Genomic DNA, 24,760 nt, shown 5'->3' on the forward strand with positions numbered 1-24,760 from the left:
CTCTGGGGGAGGGGGGAAGGAGTGACTGAGGATGCTGTGGGGGAGGGGGCAGGGAGTGACTGAGGATGCTCTGGGAGGGGGGCAGGAGTGACTGAGGATGCTCTGGGGAGGGGGGCAGGAGTGACTGAGGATGCTCTGGGGGGGCAGGGAGTGGCTGAGGATGCTGTGGGGGAGGGGCAGGGAGTGACTGAGGATGCTCTGGGGAGGGGGGCAGGAGTGGCTGAGGATGCTGTGGGGGGAGGGGGTGACTGAGGATGCTGTGGCAGTGCGGGGGGTCGGGGGTGACTGAGGATGCTGTGGCAGTGCGGGGGGTCGGGGGTGGCTGAGGATGCTGTGGGGAGGGGCATGGAGTGACTGAGGATGCTCTTGGGGGGAGGGGGCAGGGGGTGACTGAGGATGCTCCCAGGGTGCGGAGGGGGAGCAGTGGGACCTCAGTGTCTCTCCTGGCAGGGCTGACGCGCTCCGTCTCTCACCTCCTCAGTGAGATGGGAATGAGTTGACATCAAAGGCTCTTGGGGAGCAGGACATTTGCTTAAACACAAATAACCGGAGGCAGCTCATGAGGGAATAAACATATTAACATAAAGCCTTGGTAAGGAAGCATTGTAGGGCAGACCCAGTGCACCCCCCCCCCCCCGACAACATCAGATGTAGAGAGCCTTCAATGTGCTCTGTCTCCATCCCAACGAGCCCAGGGTGGGGCCTCCTCTCAGCTCTGGTGGCAGTGCACTGCCCCCCCCCAGGCATCCCTGCTCCAGGCTGGACACTGAACCCCTCCCTGGACCACATCAGATGCAAAGAGCCTTCAGTGTGCCCTGTCTCCATCCCAGCGAGCCCAAGGTGGGGCCTCCTCTCAGCCCTGGTCACCAGTGCAGTGACCCCCCTCTCCTGGACACTGAACCCCTCCCTGGACCACATCAGATGCAAAGAGCCTTCAGTGTGCCCTGTCTCCATCCCAGCGAGCCCAAGGTGGGGCCTCCTCTCAGCCCTGGTCACCAGTGCAGTGGCCCCCCTCTCCTGGACACTGAACCCCTCCCTGGACCACATCAGATGCAAAGAGCCTTCAGTGTGCCCTGTCTCCATCCCAACGAGCCCAGGGTGGGGCCTCCTCTCAGCTCTGGTCTCCAGTGCACTGCCCCCCCACCTTCAGGCATCCCCTGCCCTCTGCCAGGACCTCCACCTGCTCTGTCCAGCTCTCACCTCGAGAACGAGGACAGGTGGCTGCATCAGTTGTGTGGTCCACTTGGGGGGGCTCCAGCCCCCCCTAAATCCACAATCACACACGATACAGGCTTCAGGTGGCCACGAGCTCTGATCAGTGCTCGCCTTCCGGGCCCTTAGCCTTTGAGAATGGCTTGTGCCCCCCTTTGCCCCACCGACGCCTGTCTTCCATCAGCCACTCACTTCCGGTCCGGCTGCGGTGGGATGCTCCAGGCCTCAGCACAGACTGAGGGTCGGATCTACTACTGACCACTCACCTCCTTACCAGCTGCCTCCTCCTTGGAGGTCACGCGGTACCTTGGACACCACTGGCCAACACACCCTTCTCACCTGACACCACTGGCCTCAACATCCTTCTCTCCCAACACATCCCTGGCCACCACACCCTTCTCAACTGACTCTTCTGGCCACCACATCCTTCTCACCCGACACCACTGGCCACCACACCCTTCTCACCTGGCACCACTGGCCACCACACCCTTCTCACCCGACACCACTGGCCACCGCACCCTTCTCACCTGGCACCACTGGCCACCACACCCTTCTCACCTGGCACCACTGGCCACCACACCCTTCTCACCCGACACCACTGGCCACCGCACCCTTCTCACCTGGCACCACTGGCCACCACACCCTTCTCACTTGGTACCACTTCTCACCTGACACCACTGGCCACCACATCCTTCTCACCTGAAATCACTGGCTACCACACCCTTTCAACTGACACCATTGGCCACCACACTCTTCTCACCCAACACCACTGGCTACCACACCCTTTCACCTGACACCACTGGCCACCACACCCTTCTCTCCTGGCACCACTGGCCACCACACCCTTCTCACTTGGTACCACTTCTCACCTGACACCACTGGCCTCAACATCCTTCTCTCCCAACACATCCCTGGCCACCACACCCTTCTCAGCTGACTCTTCTGGCCACCACATCCTTCTCACCGACACCACTGGCCACCACATCCTTCTCACCTGGCACCACTGGCCACCACACCCTTCTCACCTGATACCACTGGCCACCACACCCTTCTCACCTGACACCACTGGCCACCACATCCTTCTCACCTGAAATCACTGGTTACCACACCCTTTCACCTGACACCATTGGCCACCACACTCTTCTCACCCGACACCACTGGCCACCACACCCTTCTCACCCGACACCACTGGCCACCACACCCTTCTCACCTGGCACCACTGGCCTCAACATCCTTCTCTCCCAACACATCCCTGGCCACCACACCCTTCTCCCCTGACACCACTGGCCACCTCACCCTTCTCACCTGACACCACTGGCCTCAACATCTTTCTCACCTGGCACCACTGGCCACCACATCCATCTGACCTGACACTACTGGCTACCACACTCTTCTCACCTGACTCCGCTGGCCACCACACCCTTCTCACCTGGTACCACTGGCCACCACTCCCTTCTCACCTGGCACCACTTGCCACCACATCCTTCTGACCTGACACTGCTGGACACCACACTCGTCTTACCTGACACCACTGGCTACCACATCCATCTGACCTGACACTACTGGCCACCACATCCTTCTCTCCCAACACATCCCTGGCCACCACACCCTTCTCAACTGCCACCACTGGCCACCACACCCTTCTCACCTGGTACCACTGGCCACCACACCCTTCTCACCTGACACCACTGGCCACCACACCATTCTCACCTGATACCACTGGCCACCACACCCTTCTCACCTGATACCACTGGCCACCTCACCATTCTCACCTGATACCACTGGCCACCACACCCTTCTCACCTGATACCACTGGCCACCACATCCTTCTGACCTGACACTACTGGCCACCACATCCTTCTGACCTGACACTACTGGCCACCACACTCTTCTCACCTGACACCACTGGCCACCACACTCTTCTCACCTGACACTAGTGGCACCACACCCTTCTCACCTGATATCACTAGCTACCTCAGCCTTCTGACCTGACACCACTGGCCATCACACCCTTCTCACCTGGCGCCACTGGCCACCACACCCTTCTCACCTGACATGACTGGCTACCACATCCTTCTGACCTGACACTACTGGCCACCACACTTGTCTCACCTGACACCACTGGCACCACACCCTTCTGACCTGACACCACTGGCCACCACATTCTTCTTACCTGACACTACTGGCACCACACCCTTCTCATCTGATATCACTGGCTAGCACAGCCTTCTCACCAGACACCACTGGCCACCACATCCTTCTGAGCTGACACTACTGGCCACAACACCCCTCTCACCTGACAGCACTGGCCACCACATTCTTCTGACCTGACACTACTACCCACCACACCCTTCTACCTGACAGCACTGGCCACCACACCCTTCTCAGCTGACTCTTCTGGCCACCACATCCTTCTCACCGACACCACTGGCCATCACATCCTTCTGACCTGACACTACTGGCCACCACACTTTTCTCATCTGACAGCACTGGCCACCACACCCTTCTCACCTGGCACCACTTGCCACCACACCCTTCTCACCTGACACCATTGGCCACCACATCCATCTGACCTGACACTATTGGTCACCACACTCTTCTCAACTGACACCACTGGCTACCACATTCTTCTGACCTGACACTACTACCCACCACACCCTTCTCACCTGACACCACTGGCCACAACACCCTTCTCACCTGACACCACTGGCCACCACATCCTTCTCACCTGACACTACTGGCACCCCACCCTTCTCACCTGACACCACTGGCTACTACAGCCTTCTCACCTGGCACCACTGGCCACCCCACCCTTCTGACCTGACACTACTGGCCATCACACTCTTCTCACCTGACACCACTGGCCACCACACCCTTCTCACCTGACACCACTGGCCACCACTCCCTTCTCATCTGGCACCAGTGGCCACCACATCCTTCTTACCTGCCACCACTTGCCACCACATCCTTCTCACCTGACACCACTGGCTACTACAGCCTTCTCACCTGACACCACTGGCCACCCCACCCTTCTGACCTGACACTACTGGCCACCACACTCTTCTCACCTGACACCACTGGCCAACACACCCTTCTCACCTTGCACCACTGGCCACCACTCCCTTCTCACCTGGCACCACTTGCCACTACATCCTTCTGACCTGACACTACTGGACACCACACTCGTCTTACCTGACACCACTGGCTACCACATTCTTCTGACCTGACACTACTACCCACCACACCCTTCTCACCTGACACCACTGGCCACCACACCCTTCTCACCTGGCACCACTGGCCACCACACCCTTCTCACCTGACACCACTGGCCACCACATTCTTCTCACCTGGCACTACTGGCACCACACCCTTCTCACCTGATATCACTGGCTAGCACAGCCTTCACACCGGACACCACTGGCAACCACACCCTTCTGACCTGACACTACTGGCCACCACACCCTTCTCACCTGACACCACTGGCCACCACATCCTTCTGACCTGACACTAGTGGCCACCACGCTCTTCTAACCTGACACCACTGGCCACCACACCCTTCTCACCTGACACCACTGGCTACCACATTCTTCTGACCTGAAACTACTACCCACCACGCTTCTCACCTGACACCACTGGCCACCACACCCTTCTCACCTGACACCGCTGGTAACCACATCCTCCTCACCTGACACCACTGGCCACCACATTCTTATCACTTGACACTACTGGCACCACACCCTTCTCACCTGACAGCACTGGCCACCCCACCCTTCTGACCTGACACTACTGGCCACCACACCCTTCTCACCTGACACCACTGGCCACCACACCCTTCTCACCTGGTACCACTGGCCACCACAGCCTTCTCACCTGACACCACTGGCCACCACATCCTTCTGACCTGGGTCTGACTTCCTCCTCTTTCCACAGAGCTCCTCTGCACTGCTCCCTCAGGGTATCACTCCCTTCTCTCTCCACAGACCACCTTCTCTGTGCTCCCTCAGGAGTCACACTCCCTTGTCCCTCCACAGACCTCTACTGTGCTGCTCCCCCAGGAGTCTCACTTCCTTCTCTCTCCACAGATCATCTACTCTGTGCTCCCCTAGGGGTCTCACCACTTTGTGTGCTCTCCACAGAGCTCCTCTGCACTGCTCCTATGGGGCCTCACTCTCTTCTCTCTTCACAGACCTTCTCTTTGCTCCCTCAGGGTCTCACTCCCCCCTCTCTCTCCACCAGACCACCTCCTCTGCACTGCTCCCTCAGCGGTCTCACCGCCTCCTTCTTTCTCTACAGACCACCTCCTCTGCACTGCGCCTCTCTCTTTCCACAGACCACCTCCTCTGCATTGCTCCCTCAGAGTCTCACTCACCCCTCTCTCCACAGACCAACTCGTCTGCACTGCTCCCTCAGGGGTCTCACTGCCTCCTTCTCTCTCCACAGAGCATGCTGACAGGCTTGATGTATTACCGGCCAGAAGACCCCCTGGATTACCTGGAGAGCTGCCTGCACAGGGCCCGACTCCTGGGGGGCCCCGACAAGGTGCAGTGGGACACTTTCATTGGGCAGGAGCCTCGGACCCTGCCACCCATCCACGGTGGGCTGGGGCAGAGGCCTGTGTTCTGGACAGGTCAGTATGGGGGAGGAGCTGTCAGAGTGGTCTGTGGGGCCCTGCTGGTCATGACCTTGATGTGGGTGCTGGGACCTCTCAAGACCCAGTCTTGGGGAGTAGAGTCTGTGATATTTATGTGTGTTACATAATAGTTTACGCCCCAATGGGCAGAGTTGTGTAGAGGGGCAGATGATCACATCTGCTGCCAGAGAGGGGATGAGTGACTAACTGTGGTTGAGGGTTAAATTACTTGGTCAACAATAAAACACATCAGCCCCACACCTGTCTCTTCCACAACCCCTTAATGACAGGAGATTTCCCAAAACAGGGAAAATCATACTGGACAGCTAGAGACCCTTAGGAAAGGGACCTTTCCTGGGCAAACTTACAGAAAGAGAAGCCTTCACCCAGGTGTCACAGTTCTTGGAAGATAATTCCATACTTTCGGACTTGCAAACTGGACTTCTTCCAGGAACAGGCACTATATGGGCCCTAATCCCAATCTGGGCTGACTTTAAAAACAGGATAGACCAGAAGGGGGGGGCTGCTGCCCTTCTGCTCATGAATTTTCAGTGACCTTTGACACAGTGGATCATGATTCATTAATCCAAAGACTTGAGGAAGCCGAGACTGAGTGCACAGCTCTGGCTTAGATCACATCCTACATACACAGTAGAACACATATTATACACACGCCTCCCTTCTCTTATAACCATACAGCATTAACGCAGGAGTCCCCCAAGGCTCAGCCGTGTCACCCGCGCTTTTCAACATCATGTGAATTCATTTACCGGATCTCAATCAATCAATCAATCAATCAAGGATTTGTAGAGCATGAATAATCACCCATAGGGTCTGAAGGCGCTGTATGTGGGCGTGCTGCTCAGTTGAATGATCAATGTTTATGACATCACCTGCTATAGTTACAGATATTCTTGAAAGTGGAAAGCCAGAAGGACAATACAACATCAAAACACTTCAGTAGCCTCCAGCTCATTGACTAATGGATGACATGGACCCACTTCAAACGGAATGACTCCAAAATCGAAATACTCACCTGTGGTGACTGCAAAACTTAGGAGCCTCTCTGAACCTGGCCAGACGATCTAGGATCAACCCCAGAAATATCTAAGGAGATGAGAAACTTCAGAATTACCACAGACACCAAGCTGTCCTTGAATACACAAGTGAACAAGCAGGCCAAAGCAAGCTGTCTTACAATAAAAACATTGTGTGCATCTTGCCGCACCCAGGATTCCCTCACAAGGTTCCAGCTGCCATCTCATTTGCCCTTTCTAAACTGGGTTAGGCCAATGTTCTGTGTCACGTCTCACCTTTGCCAACTATGAAAAGATTACGGAGAATCAGAACTCGGCTGCCAGGCTACTCATACATGTGCACCCACATGCACGCATCTCCCATGCTTTGAGGGCGCTGCACTGGCTGCCAGTTGCCAGAAGATCACCCCTCAAGCTGCTTTTTATCCCCCAAAAAGCAATACAGGAAGAAAACCAACAGATCTGTGCGGTAAAGGAGCCTACAAGAATGGCTCCCCGCCTCAACGTTCCTACACAGAAGAAAAGAAATGGGTGGCCATCCTTCTCCGTTCATGCAGCAAAACTGCAGAACTCCCTAACCCTCGAGCATACGATCCACAAGCAATCATGTCCACTTCAGTAGATCAGTCTAGAGCTGGCTCTTCCCCACAAAACAACTATACGCCACACGTCAGTGTACCGCAAGGGTATCCACGGAAACAACAAACTATACTCAACAGCAGTACCACAACAGTATCCACGGACACAACAAACCATCCGCAGCACAGCGGTGTACCACAGCAGTATCCACAGACACGATAAACTATACTCAACACAGCAGTACCACATTATTTAAGGACATGAGAAACCACACACAACATAGCAGTACTACAACAGTATCCACATACGTGACAAACTATACTCAACACAGCGGTACCACAACAGTATCCATGGATAGAACAAACTATACTCAACACAGCAGCGTACCACAACAGTATTCACAGACACGACAAAGTATACTCAACACAGCAGAACCACAGCAGTATCTACACACATGACAAACTATGCTCAACACAGCAGCGTGCCACAACAGTATCCACAGACACGACATACTATACTCAACACAGCAGTACCACAACAGTATCTACAGACATGACAAACTATACTCAACACAGCAGCGTGTCACAACAGAATCCACACACATGACAAACTATGCTCAACATAGCAGCACCACAACAGTATCCATGGACATAAAAAACTATACTCAACACACAGTACCACAACAGTATCCACAGACATGAAAAACTATACATAACACAGCAGTGGCACAACAGTACACAAAGACACGACAACTATACTCAACACAGCAGCACCACAACAGTATCCACAGACATGCCAAACTATGCTCAACACAGCAGCACCACAACAGTATCCACAGATACGTCAAACTATACTCAACACATCAGTACTGCAACAGTATCCACGGACACAACAAACTATACGCAGCACATCACTTTACCACAACTGTATCCAAAGACATGACAAACTATACGCAGCACCTCACTGTACCACAACAGTATCCACAGATAGAACAAACTATACTCAACATAGTAGTACTACAACAGTATCCACAGACTCGACAAACTATACTCAACACAGCAGCACCACAACAGTATCCATGGACATGACAAACTATATACAAGACAGCAACGTGCCACAACAGTATCAACAGACATAACAAACTATACTCAACACATCGGTGTACCATAACAATATCCACAGACACGACAAACTATACTCATCGTAGCAGTATCACAACATGTGAGAAAGTAGCCTCTTTCTAGCATGTTTACCCCCATTTTTGGCCTCTTTGTGAGTGTTTGTCAGTGTGTTTTGCCTGTCTCACTGGGATCCTGCTAGCCAGGACCCCAATTGTAGGAAGTTGCCCCTGTATATACTAGCTCAACGTGAGAGATAGTGTGCACAGAGTCCAAGGGTTCCCGTTAGAAGTAAGATAGTGGCAAAATTTGATAATACTAATGCTCTATTTATGGTAGTGTGGTCGAGCAGTAGGCTTATCAGAGGGTAGTGTTAAGCATTTGTTGTACACACACAGGCAATACATGAGAACACACACTCAAAGACTTAACTACAGGCCAATAGGTTTTTATTTAGAAAAATATTATTTTCTTAATTTATTTTAGAACCACAAGATTAAAATTTTAGGTAAATACATGAATTGTAAGGTACTTCACACAGTTAAGTATAGAACTTTGATTTGAAACAGTAGTATACACAATTTTGTCAAAATTGGCAATAAGCTATTTTCAAAGTGGACACTGCAAAAATACCAAAATTCCTAGGGGAGGTAAGTATTGGTTAGTTTCTCAGGTAAGTAAAGCACTTACAAGTTCAATTACCTGGGCATAGGCAGCCCACTGTTGGGGGTTCAAGGCAACCCCAAAGCCACTGCACCAGCAACACAGGGCCGGTCAGGTGCAGAGGTGAAAGGAGGGCCAAATTACATAGGCACCTATGGAGAACAGGGGTGCTCTGGTTCCAGTCTGCTAGCAGGTAAGTACCTGCGTCCTCGGGGAACAGACCAGGAGGTTTTGGAGAGCACTGGGGGGGGGACACACACATGCACACAAAACACACCCTCAGTGGCACAGGGGCGGCCGGGTGCAGTGTGCAAAGTAGGCGTCTGGTTTGTCGTAGAAAACAATGGAAGGATCTGGGGGGTCACTCTGGCGATGCAGGCAGGGCACGGGGGCTTCTCGTGTCAGCCACTGTAGGAGGCTGGCCTGGCTTATATTGAGTACCTTGTGGTACTTACACCTTGTGCCAGGTCCAGTTATCCCTTATTAGTAGAATAGAGGTGTTTCTAGCAGCTTAGGCTGATAGAAGGTAGCTATGGCAAAGCAGCTTAGACTGAACTAGGAGACATGTAAAGCTCCTACTATACCACTTATATTACTTAGCACTATATCATAAGAAACACAATACTCAGAGTTACTAAAAATAAAGGTACTTTATTTTAGTGACAATATGCCAAAAGTATCTCAGAGGACATACTCCCCTTAGGAGGTAAGTAAAATACACAAAATATACACACACAAACCAAATCAGGTAAGTAAACAGTGTAGGAAAGTACCATCTTGCCTGGCATGTTACCCCCATATTTCACTGTATATATGTTGTTTTAGTGTATGTGCCACTGGGACGCTGCCAGCCAGGGCCCCAGTGCTCTGTATGTGTTCCCTGTGTGATGACTAACTGTCTCACTGAGGCTCTGCTAACCAGAACCTCAGTGGTTATGCTCTCTCTGCTTTCCAAATTGTCACTAACAGGCTACTGACCAATTTTACCAATTCACATTGGCATACTGGAACACCCTTATAATTCCCTAGTATATGGTACTGAGGTACCCAGGGTATTGGGGTTCCAGGAGATCCCTATGGGCTGCAGCATTTCTTTTGCCACCCATAGGGAGATCTGACAATTCTTACACAGGTCTGCCACTGCAGCCTGAGTGAAATAACGTCCACGTTATTTCACAGCCATTTTACACTGCACTTAAGTAACTTATAAGTCACCTATATGTCTAACCTTTACCTGGTAATGGTTGGGTGCTAAGTTACTTAGTGTGTGGGCACCCTGGCACTAGCCAAGGTGCCCCCACATTGTTCAGGGCAAATTCCCCGGACTTTGTGAGTGCGGGGACACCATTACACGCGTGCACTGGACATAGGTCACTACCTATGTACAGCGTCACAATGGTAACTCCGAACATGGCCATGTAACATGTCTAAGATCATGGAATTGCCACCCCAATGCCATCCTGGCATTGGGGAGACAATTCCATGATCCCCCGAATCTCTAGCACAGACCCGGGTACTGCCAAACTACCTTTCCCAGGGTTTCACTGCTGCTGCTGTCAACCCCTCACACAGGTTTCTGCCCTCCTGGGGTCCAGCCAGGCTTGGCCCAGGAAGGCAGAACAAAGGACTTCCTCAGAGAGAGGGTGTTACACCCTCTCCCTTTTGAAAAAGGTGTCAGGGCTGGGAGGAGTAGCCTCCCACAGCCTCTGGAAATGCTTTGATGGGCACAGATGGTGCCCATCTCTGCATAAGCCAGTCTCCACTGGTTCAGGGATCCCCCAGCCCTGCTCTGGCACGAAACTGGACAAAGGAAAGGGGAGTGACCACTCCCCTGACCTGCACCTCCCAGGGGAGGTGCCCAGAGCTCCTCCAGTGTGCTCCAGACCTCTGCCATCTTGGAAACAGAGGTGCTGCTGGCACACTGGACTGCTCTGAGTGGCCAGTGCCAGCAGGTGACGTCAGAGACTCCTCCTGATAGGCTCTTACCTGTGTTGCCAGCCTATCCTCCTTCCTAGGTAGCCAAACCTCCTTTTCTGGCTATTTAGGGTCTCTGCTTTGGGGAATTCTTTAGATAACGAATGCAATAGCTCATCAGAGTTCCTCTGCATCTCTCTCTTCACCTTCTACCAAAGGATCGACCGCTGACTGCTCAGGACGCCTGCAAAACTGCAACAAAGTAGCAAAGACGACTACTGCAACCTTGTATCGCTGATCCTGCCGCCCTCTCGACTGTTTTCCTGGTGGTGCATGCTCTGGGGGTAGCCTGCCTCCTCTCTGCACTAGGAGCTCTGAAGAAATCTCCCGTGGGTCGACGGAATCTTCCCCCTGCAACCGCAGGCAACAAAAGACTGCATCACCCGTCCTCTGGGTCCCCTCTCAGCACGACGAGCGTGGTCCCTGGAACTCAGCAACTCTGTCCAAGTGACTCCCACAGTCCAGTGACTCTTCAGTCCAAGTTTGGTGGAGGTAAGTCCGTGCCTCCCCTCACTAGACTGCATTGTTGGGTACCGCGTGATTTGCAGCTACTCCGGCTCCTGTGCACTCTTCCAGGATTTCCTTCGTGCACAGCCAAGCCTGGGTCCCCGACACTCTAACCTGCAGTGCACAACCTCCTGAGTTGTCCTCCGGTGTCGTGGGACTCCCTTTTGTGTCTTCGGGTGAGCTCCGGTTCACTCCTCTTCGTAGTGCCTGTTCCGGCACTTCTGCGGGTGCTGCCTGCTTCTGTGAAGGCTCCCTGACTTGCTGGGCGCCCCTCTGTCTCCTCACCTAAGTGGCGACATCCTGGGCCACAGCAGCATCCAAAAACCCTAACCGCAACCCTTGCATCCAGCAAGGCTTGTTTGCGGTCTTTCTGCGTGGGAACACCTCTGCAAGCTTCTTCACAACGTGGGACATCCATCCTCCAAATGGGAAGTTTCTAGCCCTCTTCGTTCTTGCAGAATCCACAGCTTCTACCATCCGGTGGCAGCTTCTTTGCACCCTCAGCTGGCATTTCCTGGGCATCTGCTCAATCTCGACTTTGTCGCGACTCTTGGACTTGGTCCCCTTGTTCCACAGGTACTCTCGTCCGGAAATCCACTTTGGTTGCATTGCTGGTGTTGGTCTTCCTTGCAGAATTCCCCTATCACAACTTCTGTGCTCTCTAGGGAATATAGATGCACTTTACACCTACTTTTCAGGGTCTTGGGGGGGGCTATTTTTCTAACCCTCACTGTTTTCTTACAGCCCCAGCGACCCTCTACAAGCTCACATAGGTTTGGGGTCCATTCGTGGTTCGCATTCCACTTTTGAAGTATATGGTTTGTGTTGCCCCTATACCTATGTGCTCCTATTGCAATCTATTGTAACTTTACACTGCTTGCATTACTTCCTTTTGCTATTACTGCATATTTTTGGTATTGTGTACATATATCTTGTGTATATTTGGCATCCTCATACTGAGGGTACTCACTGAGATACTTTTGGCATATTGTCATAAAAATAAAGTACCTTTATTTTTAGTATAACTGTGTATTGTGTTTTCTTATGATATTGTGCATATGACACCAGTGGTATAGTGGGAGCTTTGCATGTCTGCTAGTTCAGCCTAAGCTGCTCTGCTATAGCTACCTTCTATCAGCCTAAGCTGCTGGAAACACCTCTTCTACACTAATAAGGGATAACTGGACCTGGTACAGAGTGTAAGTACCCCTTGGTACCCACTACAAGCCAGGCCAGCCTCCTACAAACAGTTAGAAAAGTAGTGCAAACACTGTAGAACACAATAGAATGCAATAGGAGAAAATAGGCCTAAGGGCAGCACAAACCATATACTCCAAAATTGGAATGCGAACCACGAATAGACCCCGGGCCTAGTGTGGTGTGTAGAGGGTCGCTGGGAGTGTAAAAAAACACTAAGGGTGTTCAAGATACCCCACCCCAAGACCCTGAAAAGTAGGAGTAAATTTACCCTGCTAGCCAGGAAAGACAGTAAAGTCGAGATAGGGGATTCTGCAAGGACAACAACTGACTGCAAAGTACTGAAGATGGATTCCTGGACCTGAGGACCTGTAAAGGTAGGGGACCAAGTCCAAGAGTCACGCAAGTGTCCATGGGGGGCGGGAGCCCACTAAACCCCGGATGAAGGTGCAAAAGGGCTGCCTCCAGGTGGAAGAAGTCGAAGATTCTGCAACAGCAGAAGGTGCCAGGAACTTCTCCTTTGATCAGGTATCCCACGGTGTGCTGGAGGATGCAGAGGTGTTTCCATGCAGAAAGACCACAAACAAGCCTTGCTAGCTGCCAGAGTCGTGGTTGAGGATTTTAGGTGCTGCCAGGGCCCAGGAAGGACCAGGGGGTCGCCCCTTGGAGGAGGAGACAGAGGGGGCGCTCAGCAACACGGAGAGCCTATGCAGAAGCGAGTAGCACCCACACAAGCACCTGAACAGGCACTTAGAAGATCTGAGGACGACGGTCGACTCAGAACAGCAAAAGAGGGTCCCACGACGTCGGAGTCCAACTCAGCGAGTTGGGCAATGCAGGACGGAGTGCTGGGGACCTGGGCTAGGCTGTGCACAAAGGAAGTCTTTGAAAAGTGCACAGAAGCCCGAGCAGCTGCATTTCATGCAGTACACAGGATTACTGTCTGGCATGGGGAGGCAAGGACTTACCTCCACCAAATGTGGACAGAAGGGCCACTGGACTGTCAGGGACACTTGGATCCAGCTCCTGTGTTCCAGGGACCACGCTCGTCAGGATGAGAGGGGGCCCAGAGGACCGGTGAAGCAGACGTTTGGTGCCCGCATTGGCAAGGGTAAGATTCTGTCGACCCACAGGAGATTTCTTCTTGGCTTCCAGTGCAAGGTGAAGGCAGACAGCCCTCAGAGCATGCACCACCAGGAAACATTCGAGAAAGCCGGCAGGATGAGGCGCTACAATGTTGCTGGTAGTCTTCTTGCTACTTTGTTGCGGTTATGCAGGCGTCCTGGAGCAGTCAGCAGTCGATCCATGGCAGAAGTCAAAGAGGGAAGTGCAGAGGAACTCTGGTGAGCTCTTGCATTCGTTATCTGCTGATATACCCACAGGAGAGACCCTAAATAGCCCTCAGAGGAGGATTGGCTACAGAGAAAGGTAAGCACCTATCAGGAGGGGTCTCTGACGTCACCTGCTGGCACTGGCCACTCAGAGCTGTCCATTGTGCCCTCCCACCTCTGCATCCAAGATGGCAGAGGTCTGGGACACACTGGAGGAGCTCTGGGCGCCTTCCCTGGGAGGTGCTGGTCAGGGGAGTGGTCACTCCCCTTTCCTTTGTCCAGTTTCACGCCAGAGCAGGGCTGGGGGGATCCCTGAACTGGTGTAGACTGGCTTATGCAAGGAGGGCACCATCTGTGCCCTTCAAAGCATTTCCAGAGGCCAGGAGAGGCTACTCCTCCCAGGCCCTTCACACCTATTTCCAAAAGGAGAGGGTGTAACACCCTCTCTCAGAGGAAATCCTTTGTTCTGCCTTCCTGGGACTGGGCTGCCCAGGCCCCAGGGGGGCAGAATCCTGTCTGAGGGGTTGGCAGCAGCAGTAGCTGCAGAGGAGACCCCGGAAAGCTAGTTTGGCAGTACCCGGGCTCTGTGCTGGAGACCCAGGGATGTAAGGAATTGTCCCCCCAATACCAGAATGGTATTGGGGTGATTATTCCATGATCCTAGACATGTTACATGGCCATGTTCAGAGTTACCATTGTGACGCTACATATAGGTATTGGCCTATATGTCATGCATGCGTGTAATGGTGTTCCCGCACTCACAAAGTCTGGGAAATTTGCCCTGAACAATGTGGGGGCACCTTGGCTAGTGCCAGGGTGCCCACACACTAAGTAACTTCGCACCTAACCTTCACTAAGTGAGGGTTAGACACATAGGTGACTTATAAGTTGGCTGTAAAATATAAAATGGCTGTGAAATAACGTGGACGTTATTTCACTCAGGCAACAGTGGCAGGCCTGTGTCAGAATTGTCTAAGATCCCTATGGGTGGCAAAAGAAATGCTGCAACCCATAGGGATCTCTTGGAACCCCAATACCCTGGGTACCTAGGTACCATATACTAGGGAATTATAAGGGTGTTCCAGTGTGCCAATCACAATTGATAAAATTAGTCACTAGCCTGCAGTGACAATTTTAAAAGCAGAGAGAGCATAAACACTGAGGTTCTGGTTAGCAGAGCCTCAGTGATACAGTTAGGCACCACACAGGGAACCCATTCAGGCCACAACTATGAGCACTGGGGTCCTGGCTAGCAGGATTTCAGTGACACATAGGCAAAAACAAACATACATACAGTAAAAATGGGGGTAACATGCCAGGCAAGATGGTACTTTCCTACAGCCACCGACTGGGCTAGGATGAGGGCCCCCTGCTGGTCACTTCTGCACTGGTGGGTGGTTCCTCTCGTTCCTGGGGGCTGCGGGTGCAGTGCTTGGTCCAGGCGTTGGGTTCCTTTGTTACCAGGCAGTCATGGTCAGGGGGAGCCTCTGGATCCTCTCTGCAGGCTTCGCTGTGGGAGTGCAGGGAGGTCAACTCAGGGTATCCATGTCATTGGAGTTGCCTGGGGGTCCTCTCTGCGGTGTTGGTTGTCCTGAACTCGAGCCAGGGGAGTTGGGTGCAGAGTGTGAAGACTCACGCTTCTGGTGGGAAGTTAGAGTCTCTTTAAAGTTGCTTTCTTTGTTGTTGTTTCTGGACAGAGCCGCTGTCCTCGGGAGGTTCTTGGTCCTGTAGGTGCAGGTCAGCCCTCTGAGTCCTCAGAGGCCGCTGGTCCTGCTGGATGGGTCGCTCTTCAGGTTCTTTGAGTCTGGAGACAGGCCGGTAGGGCTGGGATTAAGTCAGTTGTCGTCTCCGTCGTCTTTCTTCAGGTTGCAGGAATCTGATTTCCTGGGTTCAGGGTCACCCCTAAATACTTAATTTAGGGGTGTGTTTAGGTCTGGGGGGCAGTAGCTAATCCTGTACTTGAGGGTGGCTACACGCTCTTTGTGTCTCCTCCCTGTGGGGAGGGGGGCACATCCCTAATCCTATTGGGGGAATCCTCCAAACTCAAGATGGAGGATTTCTTAAGGGAGGGGTCACCTCAGCTCAGGACACCTTAGGGGATGTCCTGACTGGTGGGTGACTCCTCCTTGTTTTTCTCATTATCTCCTCCGGACTTGCCGCTAAAAGTGGGGACAGTGGCCGGAGGGGTGGGCATCTCCACTAGCTGGGATGCCCTGGGGCGCTGCAACAAGAGGCATGAGCCTTTGAGGCTCACCGCCATGTGTTACCGTTCCTGCAGGGGGAGGTGAGAAGCACCCCCACCCAGTACAGGCTTTGTTCCTGGCAACAGAATGACAAAGAAACTCACCCCATGTGGCCAGAAACCCGTCTGGTTGTGGCAGGCTGGCAGGAACTGGTCAGCCTAACACTGGTGTTTGGACTGGTATACAGGGGGCATCTCTAAGATGCCCTCTGTGTGCAGTTTTCAATAAATCCCACACTGGCATCAGTGTGGATTTATTGTGCTGAGAAGTTTGATACCAAACTTCCCAGATTTCAGTGTAGCCATTATGGAACTGTGGAGTTCGTAACTGACAAACTCCCAGACCATATACTCTTTATGGCTACCCTGCACTTACAATGTCTAAGAATTGGCTTAAACACTGTAGGGGCATAGTGCTCATGCAACTATGCCCTCACCTGTGGTATAGTGCACCCTGCCTTAGGGGTGCAAGGCCTGCTAGAGGGGTGACTTACCTATGCCACAGGCAGTGGGTTGAGGGCATGGCACTCTGAGGGGAGTGCCATGTCGACTTAGTCATTTTCTCATAATACATGCTGCAGCCCTTAGAGATCTTGCCTGGCCACAGGGCGCTTGGTACCAGGGGTACCAGTTAAAAGGGACTTATCTGTGTGCCAGGGCTGTGCTAATTGTGGGAACAAAGGTACCGTTTAAGGAAAGAACACTGGTGCTGGGGCCTGGTTAGCAGGATCCCAGCACACTTTAAATCATAACTAGCAACAACAAAAGGCAAAACGTTAGGGGGTAACCATGCCAAGGAAGGCGTTTCCCTACACCGGTGCTCATAGTGTGTGTCCTATGTGTTGTCAGTATGCTTGACTGTGTCACTGAAGTTCTGCTAATCAGAACTCCAGTGCTTATGCTCTCTCTACTTACCAAATTTGTCACTATAGTTTAGTGACTCCATATTCCAATTCTGATTGGCACACTGGACCCCCCATTATAAGTCCCTAGTATATGGTACCTAGGTACCCAGGGTATTGGGGTTCCAGGAGCTCCCTATGGGCTGCAGAATTTCTTTTTCCACCCATAAGGAGCTCATACAAACCTTTCTTCAGGACTGCCACTGCAGCCTGAGTGAAATAGTGCACACACTATTTCACAGCCATTTTCACCTCACCAGGTAACTTATAAGTCACCTATATGTCTAACCCTCACTTGGTGAAGGTTAGGTGCAAAGTTACTGTATGTGAGGGCACCCTTGCACTAGCAAAGGTGCCCTCATGTCTCCCAGGGGCAATTTCCCAGACTTTGTGAGTGCGGGGATACCATTATAAGCATGCACTACATATATGTCAATACATATATGTAGCTTCACAATGGTAATGTCAAATATGGACATGTGAGGTGTCTACGGTCATGGAATTGACCCCCCAATCCAAATATGGTATTGGTGGGCCAATCACATGCACCCTGGGGGCTCCACCATGGACCAGTACAGCCAAACCAGCTCTCTGAGGGGGCTCCACCATGGACCAGTACAGCCAAACCAGCTCTCTGAGGTTTCACCTGCAGCCCCAGATGCTGCCACCTCACAGGCAGGGTTCGGGCCTCCTGGGGAATGAGCATCTGAGTCCCAGGAAGGCAGAACAAAGCATTTCCTTTGGGAGGAGGGTGTTACACCCTCTCCCTTTGAAAATAGGTGTTACAGGCATGGGAGGGGTAGCCTCCCAGAGCCTCTGGAAATGCTTTGAAGGGCACAGATGGTGCCCTCCTTGCATAATCCAGTCTACACTGGTTCACCCCCTGTCCCTGCTCTGGCGCGAAACTGGGCAAAGGAAAGGGGAGTGACCACTTCCCTGTCCATCACTACCCCACGGGTGGTGCCCAGAGCTCCTCCAGAGTGTCGCTGGGTTTTGCCATCTTAGATTCCAAGGTGGTGGGGCACTCTGGGAGCATCTGAGTGGCCAGTGCCTGCAGGTGATGTCACAGACCCCTCCTGATTGATGCATCCCTTGGTAGGTAGCCAATCCACCTCTCAGGGCTATTTAGGGTCTCTCCTCTGGGTGTTTCCTCAGATTCGGTTTGCAAGACTCCTCCAGGACTCCTCTGCATCCTCTACTTCAGCTTCTGACCGTCAGATCAACCGCAGACTGCTCCAGGAACTGCTGTAACTGCAACAAAGTATCCTGGACAACTCCTGTTACTTGCAACTTCAGCTCCAGCCAGCAATTGCAACAGTTTCCAAGGTGTGCACGCTCAGAGGACTGCCTGTCTTCACCCTGCACCAGAAGAACCAAAGGAATCTCCAGTGGAGTCAGTCAATCATATTTATACAGCGCGCTACTCACCCATGAGGGTCTCAAGGCGCTGGAGGGGGGGTCACTGCTGCTCGAAGAGCCAGGTCTTGAGACGCCTCCGGAAGGCGAGGTGGTCCTGGGTGGTCCTGAGGTGGACGGGGAGGGAATTCCACGTCTTGGCTGCCAGGTAGGAGAAGGATTTCCCACCTCCAATGGTTCGGCGGATGCGAGGGACGGCGGCGAGAGTGAGGCTGGTGGAGCGAAGTTGGCGGGTGGGCGTGTAGAAGGTGAGGCGACGGTTGAGGTTTTCGGGGACCTTGTTGTGGAGGGCTTTGTGTGCGTGGGTGAGGAGCCTGAAGGTGATCCTTTTGTTGACGGGTAGCCAGTGCAGGTGTCTCAGGTGGGCGGAGATGTGGCTGTGGTGGGGTACGTCGAGGATGAGGCGTGCAGAGGCGTTTTGTATGCGCTGAAGACGTTTCTGAAGTTGTGCGGTGGTTCCTGCGTATAGGGTGTTTCCGTAGTCCAGGCGGCTTGTGACGAGGGCGTGGGTCACAGTTTTTCTGGTGTCGGCGGGATCCAGCGGAAGATCTTTCGGAGCATGCAAAGAGTGAGGAAGCAAGAAGACGAGACGGCATTGACTTGTTTGGTCATGGTGAGAAGGGGGTCCAGGATGAATCCGAGGTTGCGTGCATGGTCTGAGGGGGTTGGTGCGTTGCACAGTGCCGTGGGCCACCAGGAGTCATCCCAGGCGGACGGGGAGTTTCCGAGGATGAGGACTTCCGTCTTGTCTGAGTTCAGCTTCAGATGGCTGAGTTTCATCCATTCTGCGACGTCTTTCATTCCATCCTGCAGGTTGGTTTTGGCGGTGGCTGGGTCTTTGGTGAGGGAGAGTATCAGCTGGGTGTCGTCGGCGTAGGAGATGATGTTGATGTTGTGTTTGCGTGCGATTTCGGCGAGGGGGCTCATGTAGACATTGAAGAGAGTAGGGCTGAGCGAGGAGCCCTGTGGGACGCCGCAGATGATCTTGGTGGGATTCGAGCAGAAAGGCGGGAGGTAGACTCTTTGGGAGCGGTCAGAGAGAAAAGAGACGATCCAGTCCAGGGCCTGTCCTTGGATACCGGTGGAGCGCAGGCGGGTTATTAGGGTGCGGTGGCAGACGGTGTCAAAGGCAGCCGAGAGGTTGAGGAGGATGAGGGCGGCTGTTTCTCCGTTGTCCAGCAGGGTTCGGATGTCGTCAGTGACTGCGATGAGGGCGGTTTCCGTGCTGTGGTTGGCCCAAAATCCGGACTGGGAGGGGTCGAGCAGGTTGTTGTCTTCGAGGAAGTTGGTCAGTTGCTTGTTGACGGCCTTCTCGATGACTTTGGCCAGGAAGGGGAGGAGCGAGATGGGGCGGAAGTTCTTCAGGTCGCTGGGGTCCGCCGTAGGTTTCTTCAGGAGAGCGTTGACTTCCGCATGTTTCCAGCTCTCGGGGAAGGTGGCAGATGCAAGCAAGCTGTTGATGATGGTCTGGAGATAGGGGGCGATGCTGGCGTCGGCTTTGTTGAAGATGTAATGTGGGCAAGGGTCCGAGGGAGCACCGGAGTGGATGGTGTTCATGGTAGTTTTGGTCTCTTCGGCGCTGATGGGTGTCCAGACGTTGAGGGTGACGGCTGGGGCTGTGGGTTCCGTGGTGGTCGGCGGGATCTGTGGGCCGAAGCTGTCGTGTAGGTCGGTGATCTTTCGATGGAAGAAGGTAGCGAGGGAGTTGCAGAGTTCTTGTGAGGGTGTGATGGAGTTGGAGCTGGCGTTGTGATTGGAGAGCTCTTTGATGATGTTGAAGAGTTCTTTGCTGTTGTGGGTGCTCTTGTCCAGTCTCTCTTTGAAGGATGCTCTTTTGGTGGCGCGGATCAGCTGGTGGTGTTCACGGGTGGCGATTTTGAGGGCTAACATGTTTTCTGTGGTGTGATCTTTGCGCCAGGTTTTCTCGAGGGTACAGCAGGTTTTCTTGGATTCTTTGAGGGCATCTGTGAACCATTGAGGTTTCCTGGTGTTGGTCTGTCTTGGGAGGCATCTGAGGGGGGCGAGGTTGTCAGTGCAGTTGGTGATCCACTGTGTGAGGCTGAGGGCTGCGTTGATGGCGTCAGAGGTGATGGTAGGTTGGTTGTGGTTGAGAGTGGCGAGTAGCTGTTCTGTGGAGATTTTGTTCCAAGGTCTGCGGGTGATAGGGTGTGTGCGACGGTGGAGAGTCTTGCATCTGAAGGTGAAGTGTACACATCTGTGGTCGGTCCAGTGTATTTCGGAGGAGTGGCTGAAGGATACCTGGTTGCTGGCGGAGAAGATGGGGTCGAGCGTTTGTCCAGCGATGTGGGTGGGGTTGTTCACCAGTTGCTTGAGGCCGAGGTTGTCGAGGTTGTCGAGCAAGGTGGTGGTGTTGGTGTCGTTGTTCTGCTCCAGGGGGAAGTTCAGGTCTCCGAGGAGGATGTGGTCTGGCGAGGCTAGGGCATGCGGGGAGATGAAGTCTATGACGGATTTGCTAAATAGGGCGCGTGGTCCAGGGGGCCTGTAGACAAGAGTTCCTCTGAGGGTGGTCCTGGGGTCGGTGTGGATCTGGAAGTGCATGTGTTCGGCGTCGAGGAGGGTGTCTTCGGTGGAGGTAGTGACGTTGATGGAGCTCTTGTATATGATGGCGATTCCTCTGCCTACTTGGTTGGTGCGGTCTTTCCTGGCGATCTTGTAGCCGTCGGGGATGGCTATGGCGATGTCGGGGGCCGATGAAGCGTTCATCCAGGTCTCAGTGATGAAGGCGACGTCCGGTGCGGTAGAGTCCAGGAGGTCCCATAGTTCAATGGCATGCTTGTGGACGGAGCGTACGTTGATGAGGATGCACTTGAGGTGGTTGTTGGCGCATGGGCTGGTGGACGGGATGTAGTCGCGGTGGAAGGAATGGTTGCAGGTTTGACAGGCGAAGGGTCCATGAGTGCGTTTCGGGCTGGCTTGGTAGAAGGTGGTAGTACGTCCCGGGTTGAGTGCGTGGAGGGAGGCGGCATTGTAGCAGTGCTGGGGGTTTTGGGAGCGCTGGGGGCCAGGGGTTCTGGCGCTGGGCGCGGTCCAGTTGCGGACGGGCGCAGACGGGCTTGCCTTTGGCGCGCAGCGGGTGCCATAAGAGGGAGGGGAGGGAAGGAGGGGTCAGCTGGGGGCGGGAGGGAGGGCGATGAATGGGAGCAGGGGGGCGGGGCCGCACAGGTGGCAGCGGCGGGAACGCAGAGAGCGGGAGGCGGGAGGCCGAAAAAGAGAAAAAAGTGGGAAGAAAGTGGAAATTCACAGGATAAGGGCGAAGATGGCAGGAAAAATCCAAAAGTAGAAAGAGTCAGAGGGGTAAAGAAAGCGCAGTGGAAAAAACAGGGGCGAGATCCACAGGAGTATAAAGGCGCAGTGGCAGAGTGTAGAAGGGGAAATTCAGGAGGGGAGAGCCAGGGGGAGAGGAGAAAGGGCGAGGGACTGGCCAAAGCAAGAGTACAGAGGAGAGGAGAAAAGACGAGGAGAGGAGAAAAGACGAGTTGGACAAAGCGAGAGCACAGGGGAGAGGAGGAAAGACGAGGAGAGGAGAAAAGACGAGCTGGACAAAGCGAGAGTACAGAGGAGAGGAGAAAAGCTGAGGAGAGGAGAAAAGACGAGCTGGACAAAGCGAGAGTACAGAGGAGAGGAGAAAAGACGAGGAGAGGAGAAAAGACGAGCTTGACAAAGCAAGAGCACAGGGGAGAGGAGAAAAGACGAGCTGGACAAAGTGTGAGTACAGAGGAGAGGAGAAAAGACGAGGAGAGGAGAAAAGACGAGCTGGACAAAGCGAGAGTACAGAGGAGAGGAGAAAAGACGAGGAGAGGAGAAAAGACGAGCTGGACAAAGCGAGAGTACAGAGGAGAGGAGAAAAGACGAGTTGGACAAAGCGAGAGTACAGAGGAGAGAAGAAAAGACGAGCTGGACAAAGCGAGAGCACAGGGGAGAGGAGAAAAGACGAGTTGGACAAAGCGAGAGTACAGAGGAGAGGAGAAAAGACGAGCTGGACAAAGCGAGAGCACAGGGGAGAGGAGAAAAGACGAGGAGAGGAGAAAAGACGAGCTGGACAAAGCGAGAGCACAGAGGAGAGGAGAACAACGGGAAACTGGACAGGGGAGAGCCAAGAGGAGAGGAGAAGAGCGAGGAGCTGGACAGGAGAGCGCGCAAAGGAGCACTTACGGTCTGCTGGAGGTGGCAGGGGCCTGGGCAGGAGGAGCTGCAGCGGCGGGGGAAGCGACCTACCCTAGGGTCAAGGGTTGCTGTCTCTGTCGCGCAGCGGGCGCCATAAGAGGGAGGGGGGAGGAGGGGTCAGCTGGGGGCGGGAGGTGGGAGGGAGGTAGACGAATGGGAGCAGGGGGGGCGGGGCCGAACAGGTGGCAGCGGCGGGTTCACAGAGAGCGGGAGGCCGAAAAAGAGAAAAAAGTGGAAAGAAAGGGGAAATTCAGAGGATAAGGGCGAAGATGGCAGGAAAAATCCAAAAGTAGAAAGAGTCAGAGGGGTAAAGAAAGCGCAGTGGAATAAAACAGGGGCGAGATCCACAGGAGTATAAAGGCGCAGTGGCAGAGTGTAGAAGGGGAAATTCAGGAGGGGAGAGCCAGGGGGAGATGAGAAAGGGCGAGGGACTGGCCAAAGCAAGAGTACAGAGGAGAGGAGAAAAGACGAGGAGAGGAGAAAAGACGAGTTGGACAAAGCGAGAGCACAGGGGAGAGGAGGAAAGACGAGGAGAGGAGAAAAGACGAGCTGGACAAAGCGAGAGTACAGAGGAGAGGAGAAAAGCTGAGGAGAGGAGAAAAGACGAGCTGGACAAAGCGAGAGTACAGAGGAGAGGAGAAAAGACGAGGAGAGGAGAAAAGACAAGCTGGACAAAGCGAGAGCACAGGGGAGAGGAGGAAAGACGAGGAGAGGAGAAAAGACGAGCTGGACAAAGCGAGAGCACAGGGGAGAGGAGGAAAGACGAGCTGGACAAAGCGAGAGTACAGAGGAGAGGAGAAAAGACGAGCTGGACAAAGCGAGAACACAGGGGAGAGGAGAAAAGACGAGCTGGACAAAGTGAGAGCACAAAGGAGAGGAGAAAAGATGAGGAGAGGAGAAAAGACGAGCTGGACAAAGCAAGAGCAAAGGGGAGAGGAGAAAAGACGAGGAGAGGATGTAGGAAAGTACCATCTTGCCTGGCATGTTACCCCCATTTTTCACTGTATATATGTTGTTTTAGTTGTATGTGTCACTGGGACCCTGGTAACCCAGGGCCCCAGTGCTCATAAGTGTGCCTGAATGTGTTACCTGTGTAGTGACTAACTGTCTCACTGAGGCTCTGCTAATCAGAACCTCAGTGGTTATGCTCTCTCATTTCTTTCCAAATTGTCACTAACAGGCTAGTGACCATTTTTACCAATTTACATTGGCTTACTGGAACACCCTTATAATTCCCTAGTATATGGTACTGAGGTACCCAGGGTATTGGGGTTCCAGGAGATCCCTATGGGCTGCAGCATTTCTTTTGCCACCCATAGGGAGCTCTGACAATTCTTACACAGGCCTGCCACTGCAGCCTGAGTGAAATAACGTCCACGTTATTTCACAGCCATTTTTTACTGCACTTAAGTAACTTATAAGTCACCTATATGTCTAACCTTTACCTGGTAAAGGTTAGGTGCAAAGTTACTTAGTGTGAGGGTACCCTGGCACTAGCCAAGGTGCCCCCACATTGTTCAGAGCCAATTCCCTGAACTTTGTGAGTGCGGGGACACCATTACACGCGTGGACTACATATAGGTCACTACCTATATGTAGCTTCACAATGGTAACTCCGAATATGGCCATGTAACATGTCTATGATCATGGAATTGCCCCCTCTATGCCATCCTGGCATAGGTGGCACAATCCCATGATCCCAGTGGTCTGTAGCACAGACCCTGGTACTGCCAAACTGCCCTTCCTGGGGTTTCACTGCAGCTGCTG

The 24,760-nt window shown here is 53.2% G+C and overlaps 1 protein-coding gene across 1 annotated transcript in view; it reads left to right on the forward strand.

The window, feature by feature from the left end:
• LOC138302238 (adenylate kinase isoenzyme 5-like) overlaps window positions 1–24,760 on the forward strand; it is a 182,834-nt gene that overhangs the window by 18,762 nt on the left and 139,312 nt on the right. Inside the window, exon 2 of the mRNA XM_069242557.1 lies at window positions 5,653–5,839. Coding sequence (XP_069098658.1) covers window positions 5,653–5,839 — 187 coding nt within the window. The remainder of the gene's footprint in view (window positions 1–5,652; window positions 5,840–24,760) is intronic.

This window comes from Pleurodeles waltl, chromosome 6 (genome assembly GCF_031143425.1).
Source record: "Pleurodeles waltl isolate 20211129_DDA chromosome 6, aPleWal1.hap1.20221129, whole genome shotgun sequence".
NCBI lineage: Eukaryota > Metazoa > Chordata > Amphibia > Caudata > Salamandridae > Pleurodeles > Pleurodeles waltl.